We start from the raw sequence: 25,844 nt of genomic DNA, 5'->3' as shown, positions 1-25,844 counted from the left end.
ACAACAAAAAAAGAGAATTTTAGACCAATATCCCTGATGAACATCAATGCAAAAATCCTCAATAAAATACTGGCAAACCAGATTCAGCAGCACATCAAAAAGCTGAAAGAAAGAAAATACACTCTTTTTAAATATACATGATGAAGACAGTTCTCTTCCAATATTCTTTTCTTTTCTTTTTTTTTTTTCATGAGTGATTTTAGCAGAGCACATGTGAAATAAATACAACATTTCCCAGTACCACTTGCAGCTTAGATGTGGCCATGTGACTGACTTCTGGCCAATGAAATATAAATGGAAATATAACATGGTAGCTCCCAGGAAATTTTCCTAAAAGACAATTGGTATGCACTCTTTGCCCCTTCTTGTGGCCTTCTTACATCCTTCTTGGAATGTGGATGTGGTGAGAGCTCCATCTTGCAACATGTGAGTGAAATTCCACCACATAAAGATAATTTGGTAGAAAACAGAAATGAGTGGGGCCAACATATCTGCCTTGGCTGCAAACCTCCAGGGTTTTTCAGGAGAAAGAAATATGCTTCACTTTTATTTAAGTTATTGCTACCTTGAACCTCTGTAACAGTTAGCCAAAGCAAATTATAATTGATAAAATAAAGAGAGTTTCTGGGAAAACTACATTCAGCACAGTTTTATTTTACAGTAATTTCTTTTAAAACTCATCTCTTACAGGTAGAGAAAAAATGCATATTTAGAGAAGGGAAATCTGTGACATGACAAAACCAAGAAATACACAATGAATAAAGTCAAATATTAATATTAACCTCCAAAATGAGGCTAGTCCTATGGACACAAAATTTTTTTCTGTATTAGAGTCTTTTTTCTTTGACAATAATAAAAATGTTTATTTAGATAACAAGCAAGCAAATATGGTCCCCTCATATACTGAAGAACTAGAATCATCTATGGTGAGGATGAAAATGCTTGTATACAACTATCCTGGGAAACAAATATGTTCAATTACTTTGAGAAAAAGACTCGGGATATTGATCTATGGCTATCTCTGAGATTATGTGAATTTTATATCTAGTCAATTTCTTATCTGAAGCAAGTTTTAAACTAACCTCTAAGTGAACTGTGAAGATTTATAAGAATCTGAAAATGTTGAAGATACAAAGCAAATGATCCTGGATGAAGTGGTGATCATAAAAAGCAAATCACTCTGCAACTCTTAAGTGCTTTGAACTATAAATAGGAATATGCAGAAGATAAGCTGATGGGCAGAAACAAACTTCCATTTAATGCATTTCAAAAAGCTCTTTCACTTAATAAATATAACAGATTTTCTTCTTTAAATTCTTTCACCACCTGCTCTTAACAACTAAGAATTCAGAAGAAAGTATATTTAAAACTAAACAAGGAAATGTAAATCAAGGCTAGTTTAGATATCTAATTTAGATGGTATACTGTGCTGAATGGTTCATGTTTTAAAGAGTTTCAAGAAGTCGCAATAAGATAAGAATATTACTCATTGATAATTGGTTTGTTGTAAGGAGACCCTTTGATAGTCCAATATACACTAAATACCTCAAGACACCAACTAAATGGGGTTAATCTTTTGCAATTTAAAGCTTTGCCTCTGGTAGTAAAACTTCCATGTAATTGGGATCAATAGTCAAATCATACAATTCATTTTGGGCTGCTGGGTGGAAACAAAAGTTCCTCTATTGGCTCACAATCACTCTCTCAGTGGTATGCAAAATGCAATAACTGGCCAGTGAATGATATTGACAACAGCTAGGGATTATCTTAGATTATACGGCCTTCAGCAGAAACATAAACACTTGAACAGAGCAGCATGAAATGGAAGATAGTGTGTGGGAGGAGGCAAGCTCTTATCTGAAATACACAAGAAGAAACTTAGATATGGCAAAAAAGACAGTATATAGAGGCTACAATTGATGGAGGGAGATTATAATAAATGACAGATTAATGAGACTTGTTTTCTTGAAGTTTATGATGGCTTATTTCTGGCATATATGCCAAGCTGATGTTATCAAATTGTAGTATTCATCACCATTATTATCATCAAGTAGTATTGATTACCAATGTGCACTCTAGTGGGCATTATATATACAAGCAAAATTCATGTGGTTTCTGACATTCAACAACCAATAAAATAAATCAGACCAAACACTGTAGACATATGTAGGAGAGCATATAGTGAACAAGATACTTAAATCGAGAAAAACTTAAAGGTTAAAAATAATTTTTTAAATAATTTCAGTGTTAGGTGAACTGGTAAGTGTCTTGGCATGTCAGTTTATAATAATGTTGATTGCTGTATCTAAGGGAATAACTTATTCATCATTTTCTATTCATAGATAGCTAAATTTAAAAAATGAATTATATCAAACTAGTTACTTAGTAAATCATGATTTTCAAAGAAGATCTTTTTTTTTTAAATTTATTTATTATTATACTTTAAGTTGTAGGGTACATGTGCATAACGTGCAGGTTTGTTACATATGGATACTTGTACCATGTTGGTGTGCTGCACCCATCAACTCGTCATTTACATCAGGTATAACTCCCAGTGCAATCCCTCCCCTCTCCTCCCTCCCCATGATAGGCCCCGGTGTGTGATGTTCCCCTTCCTGAGTCCAAGTGATCTCATTGTTCAGTTCCCACCTATGAGTGAGAACATGCGGTGTTTGGTTTTCTGTTCTTGTGATAGTTTGCTAAGAATGATGGTTTCCAGCTGCATCCATGTCCCTACAAAGGACACAAACTCATCCTTTTTTATGGCTGCATAGTATTCCATGGTGTATATGTGCCACATTTTCTTAATCCAGTCTGTCACTGATGGACATTTGGGTTGATTCCAAGTCTTTGCTATTGTGAATAGTGTCGCAATGAACATACGTGTGCATGTGTCTTTATAGCAGCATGATTTATAATCCTTTGGGTATATACCCAGTAATGGGATGGCTGGGTCATATGGTACTTCTAGTTCTAGATCCTTGAGGAATCGCCATACTGTTTTCCATAATGGTTGAACTAGTTTACAATCCCACCAACAGTGTAAAAGTGTTCCTATTTCTCCACATCCTCTCCAGCACCTGTTGTTTCCTGACTTTTTAATGATCGCCATTCTAACTGGTGTGAGATGGTATCTCATTGTGGTTTTGATTTGCATTTCTCTGATGGCCAGTGATGATGAGCATTTTTTCATGTGTCTGTTGGCTGTATGAATGTCTTCTTTTGAGAAATGTCTGTTCATATCCTTTGCCCACTTTTTGATAGACCTAATACCATAAAAACCCTAGAGGAAAACCTAGGTAGTACCATTCAGGACATAGACATGGGCAAAGACTTCATGTCTAAAACACCAAAAGCAATGGCAGCAAAAGCCAAAATTGACAAATGGGATCTAATTAAACTAAAGAGCTTCTGCACAGCAAAAGAAACTACCATCAGAGTGAACAGGCAACCTACAGAATGGGAGAAAATTTTTGCAATCTACTCATCTGACAAAGGGCTAATATCCAGAACCTACAAAGAACTCAATCAAAGAAGATCTTTAGGGTAAAAACCAAAACAGAACCTTTCCCCATGAACCATGGTTTCAACAATTCAAAAAAGTGGGACAAGGTGGTTCAAGATGGCAGAATAGAAGCCTATACAATTCGTCTCCCTCACTGAAACATCACATTTTAACAACTATGTGCACACAGGAAAGCACTGCCACCAGAACCAAAAACCAGGTAAGCAATCACAGTACCTGGTTTTAACTTCATCTTGCTAAAAGAGGCATTGAGGAAAGGCAGGAGAGACAGTCCCGAATCTCCAACACCACCCCTTCCCAATCACCCAGCACTGGATGTACAGTGCAGAGATGGAACCTTTGCACTTTTGGGATAATACAGCTACTGGGGAACTTTACATTGAACTAAGTGCTGTGCTGTCACAGTAGAGAAAAAAGTCATGCTGGGCTCAGCTAGTGCCTGTGCACAGAGGGAATATTTGAACCAGCCCCAGCCAGAAGGGAATTGCCCATCCCAGCAGTCAGAACTCGAGTTTCTTGGCAAGCCTCACCGTTGTGGGCCAAAGTGCTCTGGGGTCCCAGGTAAACTTGAGAGGCAGTCTGGGACACACGAACAGCAATTCCTAAGTAACTCCTAGTCATAGCCTGGGCTAAGAGCTAGAGGACTAGGGTGGCATGTGATCTAGGGAGACACCAGCTGGCAGGGCTAAGGGAGTGCTTGCACCATTCCTCCCCTACCCCAAGCAGTGCAGGCCGTGGTAACAAAAGTGACTCCTTACTTTTGCTTAAGGAGAGGAGAGTGAAAAATAAAGAGGATTTTGTCTTGCATCTTGGATACCAGCTTAGTCACAGTAGGATAGGGCACTGGACAGAGTTGTGAGGACCCCTTTCTAGGCTCAGATCCTGGACAACACTCCCCAATCAAAAGAGATACAATGTCTCGACCAGGCATGGTGGCTTATACATGTAATCCTAGCACTTTGGGAGGCTGAAGTGGGGGGGTGATTTGAGGTCAGGAGTTTGAGACCAGCCTGGTCAACATGATGAAACCCCATCTCTACTAAAAATACAAAAATTAGCCATGCATGATGGTGGGTGACTGTAATCTCAGCTACTTGGGTGGCAAAGGCACAAGAATCTCTTGAACCCAGGAGGCAGAGGTTGCAGTGAACTGAGATCCTGCCACTGCACTCCAGCCTGGGCAACAGAGTGAGATGCTGTCTCAAAAAAAAAAAAAAGAAAGAAAAGAAAAGAGAGAAAGAAAGAAAAGAAAAGGAAAGGAAAGAAAAGAAAAAACAGATACAGTGTCTGAATGGATGAAAAAATAAGACCCAATTTTGTGTTGACCACAAGAAGCACTCTTCATCTATAAAGATACACATAGACTGGAAATAAAGGGATGAAAAAAGATATTCCATGCCAATGGAAACCCAAAAAGAGCAGGAGTAACTATACTTATATCAGACAAAAACATCGATATCAGGACAAAAATATTGACATCAGGACAAAAACTGTAAGAAGAGATAAAGAAGGTCATTATATAATGACAAAAGGGTCAATCCAGCAACAAGATGTAACTATTATAAATAAATATGCACTCAACACTGGAGTACCCAGATATATAAAGCAAATATTATTAGAGCTCAGGAGAGAGATAGGCCTCAATACAATAATAGCTGGAGCCTTCAACACCCCCACTTGCAGCATTAGGCAGATCTCCCAGATAGAAGCTCAACCAAAGTAACATTGAACTTAATCTATACTATAGAATAAATGGACCTAATAGATATTTACAGAACATTTAATTCAATGAGTGTAGAATATACATTCTTCTCCTCAGTACACAGATTATTGTCAAAGATAGACCACATAGTAGGTCACAAAACAAGTCTTAAATATTCAATAAAAATGAAATAATATCAAGCATCTTCTCTAACACAATGGAATAAGACTAGAAATCAACAACAAGAAATTTTGGAAGCAATACAAACACACAGAATTTAAACAATATGCTACTAAATGACCACTGGGTCTATGAAGAAATTAAGAAGAAAATTGAAAAATGTCTTTAAAAAATGAAAGAAACACCACATACCAAAACCTATGGGATGCAGCAAAAGTAGTACTAAGAGGGAAATTTATAGCTGCAGGTGTCTACATCAAAAAAGAAAAAAACTTCACATAAATCACCTAACAAGGCATCTTAAATACCTAGACAAGCAAGAGAAAATCAAACCCAAAATTAGTAGGAGAAAGAAATAATAAGGATCAGAGGAGAAATAAATGACTTTGTAGTAAAGAAAACATACAAAAAGTCAACAAAATGACAAGTCGGTTTATTGAAAAGGTAAACAAAATTGACAAATCTTTAGCCAGACTAATGAAGAAAAAAGGGAGAAGACCCAAATAAATAAAATCAGAAATGAGAAAGGAGATATTACAATTAACACCAGTTTATTGGGGCAGTCTGCTCCCGATTGTTAACATGGGTTCTTTTCTATTTCCCTAAGTGTCGGCTGGTTGAGAAACAAAGGGAAAGAGTACAAAAGAGAGAAATTTCAAAGCTAGGTGTCTGGGGGAGACATCACATGTCAGCAGGTTCCATGATGCTCCTGAGCCATAAACCAGCAAGTTTTTATTAGAGATTTTCAAAAGGGGAGGGAGTGTGTGAATAGGGTGTGGGTCACAGAGATCACATGCTTCACAAGGTAATAAAATATCACAAAGCAAATGGAGGCAGGGCGAGATCACAGGACCATAGGATGGGGCAAAATTAAAATTGCTAATGAAGTTTCGGGCACACATTGTCATTGAAAACATCTTATCAGGAGACAGGGTTTGAGAGCAGACAACCTGTCTGACCAAAATTTATTAGGCGGGAATTTCTTCATCCTAATAAGCCTGGGAGCGCTACAGGAGACCGGGGTTTATTTCACCCCTTTGGCTTCGACCATAAAAGACAGCTGCCCCCAAGGGGGCCGTTTAGAGGCCTACCCTCAGGGGCACATTCTCTTTCTCAGGGATGTTCCTTGCTGAGAAAAAGAAATCAGTGACAGTTCTCCTATTTGCTTTTGAAAGAAGAGAAATATGGCTCTGTTCCTCCTGGCTCACCAGCAGTCAGAGTTTAAGGTTATCTCTCTTGTTTCCTGAACACTGCTGTTACCCTGTTCTTTTTTCAAGGTGCCCAGATTTCATCTTGTTCAAACACACATGCTCTACAAACAACTTGTACAGTTAATGCGATCATCACAGGGTCCTGAGGCGACATACACCCTCCTTAGCTTACGAAGATGATGGGATTAAGAAATTAAAGTAAAGACAGGCATAGGAAATCACAAGAGTGTTGATTGGGGAAGTGATAAGTGTCCATGAAATCTTCACAATTTATGTTCAGAGACTGCAATAAAGACAGGTGTAAGAAATTATAAAAGTATTAATTTGGGGAACTAATAAATGTCCATGAAATCTTCACAATTTATGTTCTTCTGCCATGGTTTCAGCTGGTCCCTCTGTTCGGGGTCCCTGACTTCCCGCAACACCAGATAAATTCAAAGGCTCATTAGTGGCTACTATGAGCAACTATATGCCAACAAACTGAAAAATCTAGAGGTAATGTATAAATTCCTAGACACGTACAACCTACCAAGATTAAACCATAAAGAAATCCAAAACCTGAACGGGCCAGTAACGAGTAACACAAGAGAAGCCTTAGTAAAGTCTCCCAGTAAAGAAAAGCTTGGAACCCAATGGCTGCATTGCTGAATTCTACCAAACATTTTAAAAAGAACTCATACCAATCCTACACAAACTATTCCAAAATAAATAGAGGAGGAGGGAAAACTTCCAAGTTCATTCTATGAGGCCAGTATTACCCTGATACCAACACCAGAAAAAGACGTATAAAATAAAGAAAACTACAGGATAGTATGTGATGAATATTGATGCAAAATTCCTCAAAAAAATAGTAGCAAACTGAATCGAACAATACTTTAGAAAGACCATTCATCATGAGCAAGTGGGATTTATCCCAGAGATACAACCATGGTTCAACATATGCAAATCAATCAATGTGATACATCCTATCAACAAAATTGAAGGACAAAGCCATATGGTCATTTCAATTGATGCTGAAAAAGCTTTTGATTAAACTTCAACATTGCTTTAATGATAAAAAGTCTCAAAACTCTGGGTATAAAAGGAACATACCTTAACATAATAAAAGCCATATATGACAGACCCACAGCTAGTATCATACTGAATGGGGAAAAACTGAAAGCCTTTCCTCTAAGATCTGGAACATGACAAGAATGCCACTTTCACCACTGTTATTCAATATAGTACTGTAAGTCCTAGATAGAGCAATTAGACAAGACAAAGAAACAGATCAGAGATTATCCAAATCGGAAAGGAAGAAGTCAAATGATCCTTGTTTGCTGAGGCTAAGATCTCATATTTGGAAAAGGCTAAGGACTCCACCAAAAAATGATTAGAACCAATAAACAAATTCAGTAAAGTTGCAAGATACAAGATCAACATACAAAAATGAGTAGCATTTCTATATGCCAACAGTGAACAACCTGATCTGAATAAGATATAAAAAAGTAATTTTCCATTTACAATAGCCACAAATAAAATGAAATACCTAGGCATTTACTTAACCAATGAAGTGAAAGATCTCTACAATGAAAACTACGAAACACTAATAAAAGAAATTGAAGAAGATACACAAAATATCATTGTATTACATGCTCATGGATTGGAAGAACCAATATTTTTAAAAAGTCCACACTACCCAAAGCAATCTACAGAATCAATGTAATTCCTATCAAAATACTAATGAAATTCTTCACAGAAATAGTAAAAACAATTCTAAAATTTATATGGAACCACAAAAGACCCAGAATATATATGTACAGTGACCTTATTTTTGACAAGGTTTCCAAAAACGCACATTGAAGAAAGGACAGTTTATTCAATAAATGGAAAAGGGAAAACTGTATATCCCCATGCAGAAGAATGAAACTGGACCCCTATCTCTTGGCATATACAAAAATCAAATCAAAATGGATTAAAGACTATAATCTAAGACCTCAAACTATGAAACTACTACAAGGAAACATTGGAGAAACTCTCCAGGACATTTGTCTGGGTAAAACAAATTTTAAGTAATATCCTACAAGCACAGACAAAAAAAGCAAAAATAGACAAATGGGATCACATCAAGTTAAAAAGCTTCTGTACAGTGAAACAACCAATAAAGTGAAGAGACAAGCAACAGAAAGGGAGAAAATATTTGCAAATTACCCATCTGACAAGGGATTAATAACCAGAATATATGAGGAGTTAAACAAACTCTATAGGAAAAAGTCTAATAATTAGATCAGAAAATACACAAAAGATTTGAATAGGCATTTCTCAAAAGAAGACACACAAATGGCAGACAGGTGTATGAAAATATGCTCAGCATCACTGATCATCAGAGAAATGCAAGGCAAAACTACAATGGGATATTCTCTCACCCCAGTTAAAATGACTTGTATCCAAAAGACAGGCAGTTACAAATGCTGGAGAGAGTGTGAAGAAAATGGAACTCCTGTACACTGTTGGTAGAAATGTAAATTAGTACAACCAAAATGGAGAAGAGTTTGGAGGTTCCTCAAAAAACTAAAAATAGGTTTACTATATGATCCAGCAGTCCCACTGCTGGGTATGTAGCCAAAAGAAAGCAAATCAGTACATCAAAGAGATATCTGTACTCCCACATTTGTTGAAGCACTATTCATAATAGCCAAGATTTGGAAGCAACCTAAGCATCCATCAACAGATGAATGGACAAAGAAAATATAATATACATAGTGGAGTACTATTCAGCCATAAAAAGAATGAGGTCCTGTCATTTGCAACATCATGGATTGAACTGGAGGTCATTGTGTTAAATGAAGTAAGCCAGGCACAGAAAGACAAACATCACGCGTTCTCACTTATTTGTGGGAGGTAAAAATCAAAATAATTGAACACATGGAGATAGAGGGTAGAAGGATGGTTACCAGAGGCTGTGAAGGGTAGTGGGGGGTTGAGGGGGAGGTTGAAATGGTTAATTGGTACAAAAAATAGAAAGAATGAACAACACCTAGTATTTGCTAGCACAACAGTGTGACTATAGTCAAAATAATCTAATTGTACATTTTTAAATAACTAAAAAAAATACCATTTTACTGTTTGTAACACAAAGAATAATTGCTTGAGGAGATGAACACCCCATTTTCCATGATACTTGCATGCCTGTATCAAAACTTCTCATGTACCCCATATATAGATATATATATGTATATACACACACACACACTATGTATATATATGTTTACATATATACATAGTAAATATATAATACCATGTACCCACATGTATATATACTATGTACATATATAAATATATACTATGTACCCACAAATGTTAAAAATAACATTTAAAGATAAAAAATTTTGAAAAGTGGAACATAAATGGAAATTTGTACTTCTCCATCAGTCTATTGTATCTTCCTCTGCATTGTCCCCATGACTGAATCTATGGGATTCGTTTCTTCCGGTAAGAAAAATAATGGCTATGGAATAGGATATGAACAACTTTCTTAAGTTCAGGACATGCTTATTTTTTACCCCTTACTTCCTAATTCTACCAAGCTCAGAAACCAACAGTAAGAATTTTGTGTTGGCACATATACCTATACCCGGCTTGTGGAATGAAGATCCAGTCTTGCATAAAAATCTTCAAATATGGTAGAGATTAATGCTAAGACTGCAATGATAATCCTTCCTGAGTTGTCAGCATCCTGTATGTGCTTATCATGTATCTTCCCAACTACATATGGCATTGTGACAAATAGAAGAGGCTGCTAATGCTGCTATAGCTGAATGTCTCATTTAGGAACAAACAATTCTGGAAAAGCTCCCAGATTATGCATCTGTCCCTCTAGCTTCCACTTTAAAAGATAAAATTGTATGGTGATAACGTGAGGATTACTATACTATTCTTTCCTTATATGGGTAATGTGAGGTTATTTCCTTACATTGACATGAAAGAAAAATATTTATTGAATGTCTCAGTAGAAAGATTACAACTGAGATAGCAAATTCTTATCAGAAACTTGCATGAGGAATGGGCTTGCAGAATTGCATGCTCATTCCCTACTGTCTGAATACAGAGATGATTAGGGACTTTCTCTTCAAATCTGATTTATTTGGTTTCTACTCCTGTTTTCTCTCCTTTCATTTATTTCATTGTCTCATTTTTCTTCATGTAGCACACATGGCAGCCAGAGCCTGTGAGTGCTTTAATGCGGCAGGCTTAGTGCTATGAGAACTGAACAATGGAGAAATCCCTGGGGAAGCAGCTTCCAACTGTCCCACCCTCAGCATCCTAATGACCTGTGGAACTGTGGTTCCAGAATGGTGGTGATAAATTTGGAAAATACTTTCTCTAAAGCAGCAGTGCCCACATATTTGACAGGCAGTACTGGGCAATTGTGAAATGTTCAGGGGTCCATGGTGAAATGCCAAAAATAGAACAATGTAGTATGCTTTTCCTAAAGCTCTACCTTCTTTATTAAAACAATTATGATTTATGTCCCTCCTGTACTTAAAGTACATATTTATTATTTTTAAAATGTAAGTATAAATTTTAGTCCAGTCCATCACTCACACAGAAATGTGTACACATCACAAATGTATGGTTCCATAAACTTTCCTAAAGGAAACACATCAATGCAAGTAGCATCCAGATCAAGAAACAAAACATTACCCAGTTCCTAGAAGCCTGCTTCAGCCCTTGTTAACCACAACTCACAAAGTTATGACCTCTAAACTCCAAAGTGCCTATTTCTTAGTTTCACATAATAGATGCATACAGTAAGTATTCTCTTATTTCTGACTTATTTTATACAACACTGTTCGTATTTTATTTTTCAACATTTCATTTATTTTATGAAATATTATGAGCATTTGATTAATTAAATGCCCTTATATTGCTTTCTCTAATTTTTTTAGAGGATTCTTTTTTGCTATAGAACTGTAATAATATAGAAATAAATACTCCTAGTCTCATGTCTATTTTACATCATATCTTAAGATCAGAACCATCTTGAATTTAACTACTTATATGGGTGGATAAGTCAACCTGACAAATCTGACTAAGTAGAATTCCAAGAAGGAAATACTGATTTTAAAGCATTACTTTCTTGACAGGGACCTTGTTGTAACACAATAATGCCATCTTATGGCTGTACAGCAATTTGTAGTCTAGAAACTGCTTTCATTTTGATGATACCATTTGAACGGTTCTATCCTCTTAGTCTTCGGGAAGTCATTTTCTAAAAGTGGGAAACATTCACTAATGGCTTGCAGGATAGTAAAGATGGTATCAGAAAGAAACTAAGGACACCAGAGTATAGCATCTGGCATTTATTAGGCCCTTCTTAAGTGTTTGTTGAAAGAAGAGCTTTGTTTCTCTAATCCTAGACAGATCTTATGCAAATTCTTTGTTTTTACATGTTTCCTATAGGTATATTTTATAAGCAGTTAGTTACGCAAAAATCAATGAAAACTGAATTTAGCAGTAATATTAATTTCCCAAAAAATTAACTAGTAATCTTACACACAGGCATATCTATCCATATGTTCATGGTGCTTGTGGATTTACTGTTGACTGTATTGACTGTTTGTGAACAATCAGAATGTCCATGAAAATAAGGCTTTTAATACTTTGATGATGTGTAACTTGTTGAGATACATGTTGAAATTCTATTTGTTGAAGACAATGTATGGAAGCAGGTATGTTAGATAATGAATGAGTAGTCATAAATTAGTCTGACTTTTTAAATATCTTCCTATTCTCATCTAAAGAGTAATGTCTGTTTTACTTTATGACATTTAATAGAGATGAGTTTTGCAGTTATAACATTCATGAATTTGATGTTTAATGATGGTCTCAGAACTTATGCCTTGGGAATGCTGAGAATCTAATGCATGCATTTTCTTGTAACTTATTTTGAGTAAAATATGCAAACTTATTGGACCTAAATATTTTGGTTAAAGAGAAATACGCAGATGTACTATTTAGTATGTGCTTAGGCAAGTCACATAACATAAAATATAGTTTTCTCCCTTGTAAAATAATGAAGCAGGGCAAAACCACTAAGGCATTTTCTAGCTGTAAAACAATCCTGTTATAAATTACTAACTATCTCTAATCATTTGAATTATGGTTCAGCAAATATTAACATTAACATCTCTCCCCCTTCCATTGTAGGAAGAGTCTACTTTCTCATTCTATTGATGTCAGATTTGTCAATGTAATTTGCTTTGGCCAATCAAATGTCAGTGAACTTCACAGGAGCATAGGCCATGAGTGTTCTTGGGAGATTAGGTTTATACTTTGGTGACTTGTCATGAAAACATGTCACTGACTCTTCATCTTCGGTCCAGAGCAAAGACATATATAGCAGACCTTAATCCAACATGCATCATAGAGCCTATCTCAAGCTAATCCACATCTTGAAGCAGAGCTTCCTGGCCAAGACCAGCTGAGTCAGTCAAGGTACAAGTAACCTAAACAGCCAAAAATGCCTTTTGTTTTCAGTCAGCAAGTTCTAGGGTGATTTGTACCACAGCATTATTGCAGTCATAGCTAATACTACCATACATGTACTATATAAGAAAAATACCAATATAGCCCTTCTTACTAGCTCAAATTTATTTTGACTTAAACCCAAGTTGGCTTACTAAAAAATTCAGCAGATTTTTGTTGACAACACCACATGAAGGCTGTACTGAACTTTGTATATTTATGAATGCATAGCTTCTAAATCTCTCCAAGGATTCAAGAATCTACCATTGTATGGGACTTACTAGACACAAGGCGTTGACTGCCACTACAATGAAGAACACATTCAGCTATTTATTTTCCCTGACCTCTGGCAATAAGAACCTAGTTCTGTGGCCTAAACCTGTCTTATGACAGCAGTCATCAATTTATGACCCATCGGCAAAATCCAGCCTGCCATCTGTCTTGGTAAATAAATTTTTATTTGAACACAACATGCCTATCCATTTATATATTATATATGGTTTCTTTCACCCTAAAACAGCAGAGTTGTGTAGTTGTGACAGAGACTACATGACCTGCGGGGACAAAAATATCTACTAACTGCCCCTTTACAGAAAAAAAATCTATCCTCTCACTTATCAGATGCCTCTGCCAGAGACCCTAATTGTGGAATGAGCGACATACAACAAGAATAAATAATTTACATACTTTTTTTTGGCAGTGATGATAGTAAGCAATATCCAGTGCAATGGTGCTCCCGGTAAAGCAGTGGACTCTGGCATGACAGCAAAATAATTCAGATTTACCTCATAACTTGATACTGGATATATTCTGGATGCCTAGCCTGCTCTTCTTTTATACTTTCTGTTCATTGCTAAACCTAGCTCTCAGGCTTTCCTATTGATTCCATGAGGTATCTGATATCCTTCTAGTAATTTATATAATTCTACCTAAAGTAACTAGAGTCACTTTCTGTTAGTTGTAACTCAGAACCTTGAATGGTCTATAGATCTTGATTTATTGCTAATTATTAGTAAGGTGTTTTCATTCCATTCTCCAGGGATCTTTTTCTTGCCCTCTTGTATAGCTCCAATCTATCAACCCTTATTTTACTGGCTAGTTGTCCATTTTCTCTCCAAGACTGTGAAGCTCTTCAAAGTGGGGACTGAGTCTAATTCTTCTCTCTGTAGTTCTCAGGGAAATTTGAAAGCATGTCAGAATGAATTGACAGATGTCATGACTATCAGAGCCATAAGATCACCATTTTTATCATCAAAATTGCCAACCTTAACTGAGCCATTATTGTGTTTAAGCAATCCACTAAGTTCCCCACGTATATTGTGTCAGATAATCTTCATAACAACCCTGTGACAAAGACACTATTATTTATACATAAGAAATGTATGGAGCAGAAGATTTAAGAAACTTGCTCAAGGGCACATAGAGAGTCAGCAGCAAAGTCAGAACTCCAAAACAGGTTGGAACTCTACAGCCTGTGCTCATAAGCAATTACTTAAGAAAGTTTTTATCTGAGATTAAAGTCATAGGAAATTTAGCAGCTCCTGACCAATTCCTATAGAATGTCAATGGAAGTACAATTTCAACCTCTGGATAAGGAAAGGGTGAATCTACTGGGGTTAGAGAAACTCTATCCTTTGTCAAAACCAGAAAAGTCCTCAGAGTTGGGGTGCGATTTTAGCTACCCTCTCTGTGGAATGACATTAGTGTCCCTGCTTATTTTTAAGTCTAAGGTGAAGGTAAACTGAAAGGGAAATGTCCATATGACCCAGTGAGAAGGGAATACCTGGATCATTTGCCAAAAATTACTTATAATTAAAGTGGAGGAGAAACCTCAAAAAGCAGAAAGCGTTATTTCTACTTTAGTGCAAAACTGGTAGGTGTGTACAGAAGCACAGTAATCACTGGCCACCCAAGAAGCCTCAAAGGTCCTTAGGGGATGGTGTGGGTGGCCTAGAATGCTTGGAGAAAACACTGACTATAAGAAGATAAACCAGAGGGGAAGAACTTCCTAACAGTGGAATGAACATCCCAAAAGATGGTAATGAAACTGACATCACTGGAGTAGCCTGCAGAGCTTCATAATGACTCAATGTGAAATGCTGGGAGAAAGTACACCATGGCAGCAATAGAAGTTTATTTAAATATTTTTATTTGTTTATTTTAGAGACAGTCTGTTATACAGGCTGGAGTACAGTGGCACAATCATGGCTCATGGCAGCCTTGAATTCCTGGGCTCAAGGGATCCTCCTGCCTCAGCCTCCCAAAGCACTGGGATTACAGGCATGAGCCACCATATTATAAGTTTAAGTTTGTATTTGTAGCATATACACAGAGTGGCTGAGTTTCTTTTCCCTTATCAAGTCTGGCTTTGGATACTGTGGGACCAGCTATTTTCAAGGAAGTTGAAATAAATCTCTCTTTTTTTGTTGCTGTTTTTTGTTTTTGCTTTTGTTTTGTTTTGTTTGAGACAGAGCCTTGCTCTGTCACCCAGGTTGGAATGCAGTGGCAGATTTTGGCTCACTGCAGCCTCTGCCTCCTGGGTTCAAGGGATTCTCCTGCCTCACCCTCCCAAGTAGCTGGCACTACAAGCACATGCCACCATGCACAGGTAAGTTTTGTATTTTTAATGGAGATAGGGTTTCACTATGTTGGCCAGGCTGGTCTTGGACTCCTGACCTCAAATGATCTGCCTGCCTTGGACTCCCAAAGGGCTGGCATTATAGACATGAGCCACTGCACCTGGCCTGGAAGTTGAGATAAATCTGTTAGACTATCCAAAGGGGAAATATTCTCAGGTTTCTGAGAGGAGGCTTGAGTCCAGACACATTGAACACCCACTCTGTGCTCAACACTATATCAATCCTGAGCATATAACACAAATAAAACATAGCCCTTTTCTATAAGGAGCTTGTGCGGGAGCCAGAAAAGTAAACAAATTGATTACTATGTGTTAGGTTCTAGGAGTAGGCGCATCAGATCTTATATTCTACAGGGTAGCCACCAAGTCTGGAAAATTTACAAATACATAAATGACTTATTGATATATTACATTAAATGATGAAACAATATCTGAGTTTCCAGATGTTATGAGCAAGTAATCGTTTTAGGATTTCTAGAAAAAGACAACATCTGAAGAACAGGTAGGTCAGAGGGAGAACAAAACACTTGGGGATCCACAAATTGATTTAATATCGCTAGAACATAATTCGGAGGGGCTGGCTGTAGGGCAGGCAGGAAGAAATAAACACTGAGGCTGACCAGATAATTATAAGCAATTAAGGAGTCAGGGTGTCATTCTCAAGGGAATGAGATTATAGTACCGAAGCTCTTACACTTTAGAAAAATGATGACCACTGAAAGATCATTGAGAACAAAGTAGAGACAATCATTTCAGACAACTGAGATTAATGCTAGAAATCTCTTTAGGTGCCTGATGTAGTAAACCAAGAACTAAAATAGGAGTAAAGATGGTTAGAAATGGACAGATGTAAGAGATACCATGGAGGTTCCCTGTAATTATTAGACAAATGATTTGATTTCCTCTGAGAATAATTAAGAAGCCTACCTTGAGAATAAAGAACTTTGAAATGAATTACTTTAAGCTGTTAGATAACTTTATTACTTTTAATCTCAAAATGTAAAAGAAAAAGTATTCCACTTCTTGTGATGTGAGGCTAAATAATGTAACTGAATTTCTGCGCCCCCTTCAATTAAGTCAACAGCTAAATATTTCAATTAAGATAAAAAGAAATATGATTTTAAATTAACAAATTCCCCATTGCAAAAGAAAAATGTGAGGGAGGGTTATGCAAAGTGTAAAGTGTTGCCCTCCAAAATAGAAATAAATGAAAATCAATTTTTATTGATAGGTAATATTTTAAACATGTTAATCTAAGTATCAAACTCCTATACATTTTTGGACACAGATTTGACTAAAGATAAATATGTTATATCGAACAACTGTTTATAGCACCTCAATTTAATGACCCAATCTGATTTACGATTACCTGAAATTTTAGAAGATACAATGCTTCAACATAATGCTAAATTTAATACTGAATAATTTCTACAATTCAGCTCATTTTTCTGAATTGTTCATCATTATTTGTTCTCATTTTACTTACCATTTTTCAATGACAGTGATACTTCTTTTTCCCTGTCTTTTTTCCTTGGAGGGTACTGAAATAAATTCTACAGTTCCCTGAAAACAAATCATTTCTCTAAGTATCAAGCAAAATATACGTGTTACCTACCCTTGTCGGTCCTTGTACATTTTGTTAACTTTTTCCCATTGGAAATCAAGCTGGGAGAGAGCTTCCTGTAGCTTCACCCTTTCCACAGGCGTTGCACTTTGCAATGCTGCTGTCTTCTTGCTGTGAATAATGTCAATCCGACCTGAGCTTTGTTGTAGATTATCTTTTATATTCTGTAATATACAAATTTTAAAACAAGTAAAAAAAATGAATTAGCTGTCTATAGAAAGAGAAAAAATATGTATAAATCCCAAAGGTAACAAATGGTGTTGCATTTCTTAATTACTGACTTTTTAAAGTTAATAACCATGAAGTCCAGTGACTTTGACATGCTCAAATTCAATAGGTAAATCATAGACCTCGGCCTGAGAGAGTGGATCCCTCCCTACATCTTAAAACTGCCTTCATTTGGCTTCTGTATCCTAACCTCTTCTGGTTTTTCTTCTACCTTTATGTCCACTGCTTCTCAGTTTCCTTTGCTGGATCCTTCTCATCCTGATCTTAATGTCAGAGTGCTCTGACTCAGTATTTTCATTTCTTTTCTTCTCTGTCCATAATCCCTCCCATTTGTTCTCATAATTTCAAACATCCCGTATAAGACAATGACACTCAAATGTGTATCGCAAGCCTGGACATCTCCTCCGAACTCCATTCTAACAAATGCTAGTACTTTCTCAACACTTGGAGGTCTCACGAGACTTTCAAACTTAATATGATGCAAACAAAATTCTGAACTGCATTTCCTAATCCTTCTCCTCCCATAGATTCCCTCATTTCAGTAAATGGCAATTACTGATTTCAATTGAATTATAGTAATTCAATTAACAGTTACTCAGATTGACAACTTTGGAGCCATCCTTAATTTTTTCAGTCTCCAGTATTCGAATTATTGGACAATTGTTCTGGCTTGACTTTCAGGACATATCCAGAATTTGACCACTTCTCACTACCTTTCTTGCTACAGCTCTGATATAAGCTATCGTTATCTCTCATCTGAATTACAGAAATATCTATCTAAATGGTCCTCTTGCTTCCAGTCTTTCCCCTCTAGTGGATAATTCTCCACACAAGAGCCGAAAAGATTCTTTCAAAACATAATTGGGATCATATCACTCCTCTGCTCAAAATCTTCCAGTGGCTCTTCATCACAGAGTTCAATCATAGCCAATTTCAAAAGCCTACATGAAAAACAATTATTCTTGCTGCACTTTATACAACTACTCAGACCAAGTATAATAAAGCAAATCAGTCCTGTGATGATTTGTCTTTAGTAAAAATGGGAGACTGGAGAGAGAGAAAAAAATTATGTTTTAAGAACTATGGTACACCTGCTATTAGTCTCATCAGTTGAGTTTTTTCCTGCAATATAGACTGACCCTGCTTATTCCTGTGAATCTGCCAGTGATCTCTGACTATACCTCAGAAGAAACAAGAAGGGTGGGTAATGTAAAAACCTGCATCAGTATTCTAATTCTGGACATGTATTGGAATCAGCTAGCAACCCCATATCACTTTGGTTCCAACAGTTGCCCAGTTCATGAAAAGCCTTCTAATTTAGTTTACTTGGGATAATTTTACTTATTTTGTTTTACGGTTGTGGAATATATTTGCTGTTGTACTCTGTGTAGGAATGCAGTATAAGCTTAGTCAATGTTTTCTTAAATTGAAAACTTACTAATCTTCCAGATACCACCATTTATCAATTATGAACGGCCCTCACCAAACTGATAATTGCTGACTGAGCTCCTCTCTACCCTGAATACAAGAGACCCTAATAGTTAGGCAGAAATATCATCACCCATATTCAGCCTGAAGAAGTAACAGAAGATGTATCTTCATCCCTCTACTACCCTTAGGATTAAGGGTTCCCTTGTAAAAGAAAGGGGGGAAATAGGTCAGAGGCATTAGAACCAGATCAACTTCATCTTGAATAGGGGCTGGGTAAAATAAGGCTGAGACCTACTGGGCTGCATTCCCAGGAAGTCAGGCATTCAAAGTCACAGGATGAGACAGGAGGCCAGAACAAGATACGGGTCACAAAGACCTTGCTGATAAAGTTGCTGTAAATAAGCCAGTCAAAACTCACCAAAACCAATATGGTGAAAAAAGTGACCTCTGGTCCTTCTCACTGCTCATTATACACTAATTATAGTGCATTAGCAGGCTAAAAGACACTCCTACCAGCGCCGTGACAGTTTACAAATTCCACGGAAGTGTCAAGAAGTTACCCAATATTGTCTAAAATGGGAGGAACCCTCAGTTCTGGGAATTGCTCACTCCTTTTCCCAGAAACCTCATGAATAATTCACCCCTTGTTTAGCATATAATCAAGAAATAACTAAAAGTATCCTGAGTCGAGCAGCCCATGCCACTGCACTGCCTATGGAGTGGTCATTCTTTATTCCTTCACTTTCTTAATAAACTTGCTTTGACTTTTTTTTTTTTTAAAAGCATAATCTTTACTATGACCTATACATCTCTCTATGACTTGGTTGTATACTACCTACCATTCCAACTTCATCTCTTCCCAGTCTCTTCATAGTCCACAACACTCCACCCTCATTAGCTTTACTGCATTACTTGAGTATACCAACTATATTCTTGCTTCAAGATTTCCGCCCTTGCTGTTCTCCCAGCCAAAAATAGTTTTCCTAACCAACATTTATATCACTGGTTCCCTTACTTCTTTCTCATGTTAAAGGGGCCTTCTCTACTACCCTATTTTAAATAGCATCAGCAATCACTCCTTATTCCTTGCATTATTCTTCCCTTTTCTTTATAGTACTTATTTCTAACATTAAAATATATATCAAGTGGCCTGTATATACCATTAGACTGAAATCTATGAGTATAGGGATGTTGTTATCTGTTGGGCTTCCAAAGCTCAAACCTGTGCTTGGCACATGATAGATGGCAAATGCTTTTTTGTTGAATGAATGAATAGATGATCCCATAAATTGAATCCATGCTTTATTTATATTCTATTTAATGGAGAAATCACAAACCACAAATGTGTTATATAAGAAGAAAGAGAAATCTAAACATATTTATTCTCAAATAAATTTGCTAAAAACTACATTCTGGCTATTCTTGCTAGTAAGAATTTGGTTATTTTGATCATCTAAATCATATATAGGGTCCACTGAACAAAATGTATTGAGTTCTTCCCATGTGTAAGGAGCAATATAGCAGAAAGAAAGGTGGGTGAAACACAGTTTAGTTTGCTTTTAAGAAGTTTTAAGTGGGTTTTATTGTAGTAGTAAGAAAGGGTATGGTTTGAAGAATTGAAGAACAAAATGGAAGTACAGAAGCCTTAGCTAGATGAGAAGGAATAGATGAGTGTTCTTAGTGGTACCAAACATCTTCTAGAAGTTCAGAGAAAAAATATATCATATATCATATTTGGTCTTAGGCTCAGGAAAGAATTCATGAAGAAGGAGCAATCTGCAGTAGACATACCTGACTAGTAGAAGTGGGAAGAACATTAGAGCTAGTAGGTAACACACACGCAAAGCTAGGTAACAAGTGCAGTCATATTTGGTTGCCTTTTTGGTAGCATAGAAGCTTAGGGGAAGATGGGCCAGGAAACAGAGGCTGAGGATATTCAATAATGTACTTTGAATTTCAACAGAAAATTCTGCCTGTACTTCAGTAGCTAATGGGGAACTATGATTTTTAAAATTTATCATTATGTAAGATTTCATATATGTATGAAAGTAGGAAAATAATACAAATAGCTCCCATAACCCTATAATCCAGTGCCAACTGTTATGACTCCATGGACAACCTTATTTTATGTATCACCCCACCCACTCACCTCTTCAACTAGATTATTCTGAAACAAATTGATATATTTTTTATCCATAAATACTTCAGCATTTTTCTCTTGCTGAAATATTCTCTCATGATAACTCTTTTTTCAGAAAGTACATATAATACCATTACCACACCTACAATATTAACAAAAGTTCATTAATTAAATCAAGTATCTAGCTGCTATTCACATTTGAGTTGAAGTGGGAAGGAAAACAGCTCAGCAGAATTCAGTGGCTGTGTGTTGGGTGAAGAGGAGGAAGAACTTGAATGACTCTTAGGTATCTAAACTGAGCATCCACATGATTTGTGGTGTCATTGGGTAAAAGGATTTCAGATGGATGAATAGGTTCCATGGGTGCATGCTTGTATATGTGTGCATAAATGATTAGTTCAATTTTGGACTTGGTCATAATGAAAAGCCTTTGAGGCATCAAACTGTAGATGTTCCATAGGCAGTTGAAATCAGATTTTGAGGAATAAGATGACAAGGATTGCTGAGCCACACATATTTTCACATTTGGATACATGGACTAGGCTTTCTGAGCAAAGAGTTCTGGTAACTGACTTAAAGGATGACTGAATGGCAAGCTTACCTTGGAATTTAGTGCATTGCTCCGGAGAGACTTAAAAACTTTTATCTCTAAGAGCCCTTTGATTACATTTCAACTTATATTCCAAAAATAATAGACCTAGATCTTTGGTTTATATCCCAGAGCAAAGTCTCTGTCTTTCTGTATGTCTGTCTCTCTCACTCTCCTCCTGATGCATCAGGTGTTGTATATAAGCTCTGAGATCCACAATATTGGGGTTTCTCTCCTGTACTACAACCCCTGCACTCACAGATAAACATCTTGCCCTAAGATGCTTTTGAGTAATTAATGGTATATTCTGTCATCCAGAGATCTTGTGTTCCTGACTAAATATAAATGTTAACAAGTATCAAAAAAGGGAATCTTTTTTTTTTTTTTTTTAGAAACGGAGTGTTGCTCTGTCGCCCAGGCTGGAGTGCAGTGGCGTGATCTAGGCTCACTGCAACCTCCAACTCCCGGGTTTACTTACACCATTCTCCTGCCTCAGCCTCCCGAGTAGCTGGGACTACAGGCGCCCGCCACCATGCCCGGCTAATTTTTTGTAATTTTTTTTCTTTTTTTAAAAAATTTATTTATTATTATTATACTTTAAGTTCTAGGGTACATGTGCATAACGTGCAGGTTTGTTACATATGTATACTTGTGCCATGTTGGTGTGCTGCACCCATCAACTCGTCAGCACCCATCACCTCGTCATTTACATCAGCTATAACTCCCAATGCAATTCCTCCCCCCTCCCCCCTCCCCATGATGGGCCCCGGTGTGTGATGTTCCCCTTCCCGAGTCCAAGTGATCTCATTGTTCAGTTCCCACCTATGAGTGAGAACATGCGGTGTTTGGTTTTCAATAGAGATGGGGTTTCACCGTGTTAGCCAGGATGGCCTCAATCTCCTGACCTCGTGATCTGCCTGCCTCGGCCTCCCAAAACAAAGGGAATATTCTTGCCTATCTTCAGTCAAAATTGGGAAGGATTTTAATCATTTGTAAGTTGGAGACTGGGTTAAATAGGGAGTGACTGCTGCTGATTGTACAGCTTTCCAGATGATGGGCTCTGAAGAAAACTTCACAATTAGAGAGGGAAACAGGAAAGAAGTTAACAATAAAACTTAGAGGGTTTTCTGCGTTATTCTAAGATTTCATGTTTATGGTGCATGAGGACATGCCTTGAGCAACAACTAAGCTGTAGAGGCAGGTGAGACTATGGACAATATCAGTTGTAAAAGATAAAAGCTAATGCTTACAATGGGAACCTTAAAAAAGCAACTGTGTTCTCATGTCTTATATATCAGCTCAGCAACAGGATAAGATACAACAGTTATGGGTGATGTGAGTGAATTTCAGATAAAGAAGGTGTTTTTAAAATAAAATTTCAAGGCATTCTCTTCAAGTCTATGTACATCTTGTGATGGAAAGCTTTCACTATTTCTTTTGTTTAGCACCTCAATTTAACTCTGTGGAAAAAGTACTTATCTGATAGGTCAGGTATTACCATACAAAAGAAAGAACAAGCCAACACAGAAATAGTCTGAGAATTTACTTATCTGGAGGAATTCAGGTCAAAACTGTCTTTTAGCCATTTTACATAGAAAATTGAGTCATTGGAATATGTGTGATGTTGAATAAGACTAGGGGTGGTCAGATTGCTCAGGAAAGGTGTTTAGAGTGAAAAGAGTGAGAAGAAATGTGGCATAAAGATGAACCTCTGTGGAAAGCATGGGCAGAGGAAGGAGATGAGTATCCTTAAAGAATAACAGTCATCAGACGCAGGAGGAGAACCACAAAGAGGGAGAGAGCTGTCAACCAGTCAGATGCAGCTAGGACCAGGAGGGAAAAGTCAACTTGGGCAATTTAGGAGGCCATTGGTGATCTTATCAAGAGCAACAGCAGCATGTTGGAAGTGGAAAACATAAATGTAAGCAGACCAGACTGTCTTTTGCTGTCATTCTCTTTCACTACAAAATCAAAAATAGCTTAGCACAACATTGCAGTATGCCGTATTTGACATCAGAGACTTGTTTATTGAAGAAAAGTTTACTACTGATAAAAACAAAACTCATAGTAAAACGGAAACTGTTGGATACTATGCTCATTATCTGGGTGACGGGGTCATTCATATCCCAAATCTCAGCATCAAACAATATCAATATATCCATGTAACAAACCTGCACATGTATTCCTGAATCTAAAATATAGTTGAAATTATAATAAGAGATACAATGGATTTAATACCTATGATTAATGCCCTAAAAGTCATTGAACTCAAGCATATCTCTAGTATTATTTCTTTACTTTTATTTACCTGGTAGAATTTTACTACCATCTTCTGATGGCTCCAAGCCTAGAGTCTTGGGTGGAATGTTTAGGGTTATTCCACTACCCTGATTAGGTCAGGTGCCAGAACCATGCACCAACATATCTTCTTGGCTGCTTCTGTTAACTTGCCTGACCTGGGAAGCCTGATTTCACAAGTACTTGATTTGATTCAACTCTAAATTCTTTAAGTCACTGACTCCATCATTCTTGCTTGGCTGCCAGTCCAATGACAAAGATCCATAAGGCTGCAAAGTTCTCCACTTGATACCAAGCAGCCAGCTGAATGAAAGGCTGATTACTTAAATTCAGAGTGGGTAACCAATCACATTTGTTAGTACACAGACGGCCCAAAACCTTTAAATGCATAGCTGTAAGCACCCATGGAGAAAAAATTCAAGGAAAGAGATAAAGGATCTTCCCCATCAGCATATAAAAGTTGTCCAGTTATGGCTTTGATATCGTTTGTGTGTGTGCGTGTATGTGTGTGTGTATGTATACTCTGAGGATTTGAGCTTGCAAAGCTTCCTGATTTTAATCTGAGTCTCTGGAGAGCTATCAATTCTTTGGAATGCTGTAGGATTGCTCAGCATCAAGTTATGAACGGTTTTAGCAATGCTGGGCAGCATGTTGCAAATGCAGGAAAACTTTTCATCTTAAATGAGAAAAGCAAAAAGCAAAAACTGGGGCAGGGGATGTCATACTCCCTGGATATCTAGATATTAGCTCCTTGGTGCATTCTCAGAGAATGCTGTCAAAATTGGCTGGAGTCCAGGAAATAAATCCTTTTTAAATTCCCTGCACATATTTGTGTCCCCAAGGCATTACACACAGAAAAATGGTATGTGCACCAGAGAAAATTTTGTAGCACTTTCCATAGTTTAAAGTCAGAGATGAGATCTCTGATAGCATTTTACTATTTTCGTTTGTCTAGAAATAAGTGATCTTTATACTTTCTGACTCTCTAAAAATGAAGCCATAGTCCCTTGTAGTTGCTATGGTGATATAAAAATCCCTAGAATCACTAGAGAATATAGCATTTCTATTTCTCTCCCTGAATAATTCCTTATCTGAAAACATGATGTCAGAATGATAAAGTACCAACTTTTTAGTCAACTCCCTTCTTAATTTTGACATGCCTCTATGACTTGACCACTTCACTACTCCACTGAAATTCTGTAAGATATTTATTTTTAGCCAATCTTTCTGCAAAAGGAAATTCTAAATATACATAAAAAAGAAATTTTAATTTCTGAAAGGCATCTGTACATGAATTTATACAACTCGAGTCCTCAATATTTTGAAATAGGATATTTGCATCTCTGGTTCTCCGTTTTCAATAAATTGAATAAGACCCTGAATATATACTGTGAATAGAGAAAAATTAGACAGCATGGTAACTTTTACAACTGGCAGATGAAATCCAGATACCTAAAGGAAAAGCAGATATCTATAAGCCATGTGGCTTCAGTTCATTTATCTATTGAAAAGCTTATTGTTTAAATAAGTGTTTATTGATAACACACAGTATCAGTCTCAAATTTGAGATATGAAAATAAAGACTTTAAAATGTGAGTCTCTCCCTTAAGAAGATAATCGGTTTTTAAAGGAGACACATACAGAAATAATTTGGACATAAAAATGCTTTGTTTATTCAAGTGTTGCGGAGTATGTGTCTTTAACAGTATAAAAGGAGAAGCCAGAGAATACAGATAATTTATCTAGGAAATAAACAAGGGACCTATTTGT

The 25,844-nt window shown here is 36.8% G+C and overlaps 1 protein-coding gene across 1 annotated transcript in view; it reads right to left on the bottom strand.

Moving 5' to 3' along the window:
* The window catches only part of LOC105555622 (dystrophin), a gene marked incomplete at its 3' end in the record, with an annotated part of 1,920,295 nt that overhangs the window by 951,268 nt on the left and 943,183 nt on the right, over window positions 1-25,844 (bottom strand). The window contains exon 43 of the mRNA XM_012002637.1: window positions 17,380-17,552. Within this exon, the coding sequence (XP_011858027.1) occupies window positions 17,380-17,552 (173 nt within the window). The remainder of the gene's footprint in view (window positions 1-17,379; window positions 17,553-25,844) is intronic.

The sequence above is a fragment of the Mandrillus leucophaeus genome, unplaced genomic scaffold (genome assembly GCF_000951045.1).
Source record: "Mandrillus leucophaeus isolate KB7577 unplaced genomic scaffold, Mleu.le_1.0 Scaffold692, whole genome shotgun sequence".
Lineage (NCBI taxonomy): Eukaryota > Metazoa > Chordata > Mammalia > Primates > Cercopithecidae > Mandrillus > Mandrillus leucophaeus.
This window is presented reverse-complemented; position numbering and strand designations above follow the sequence as displayed.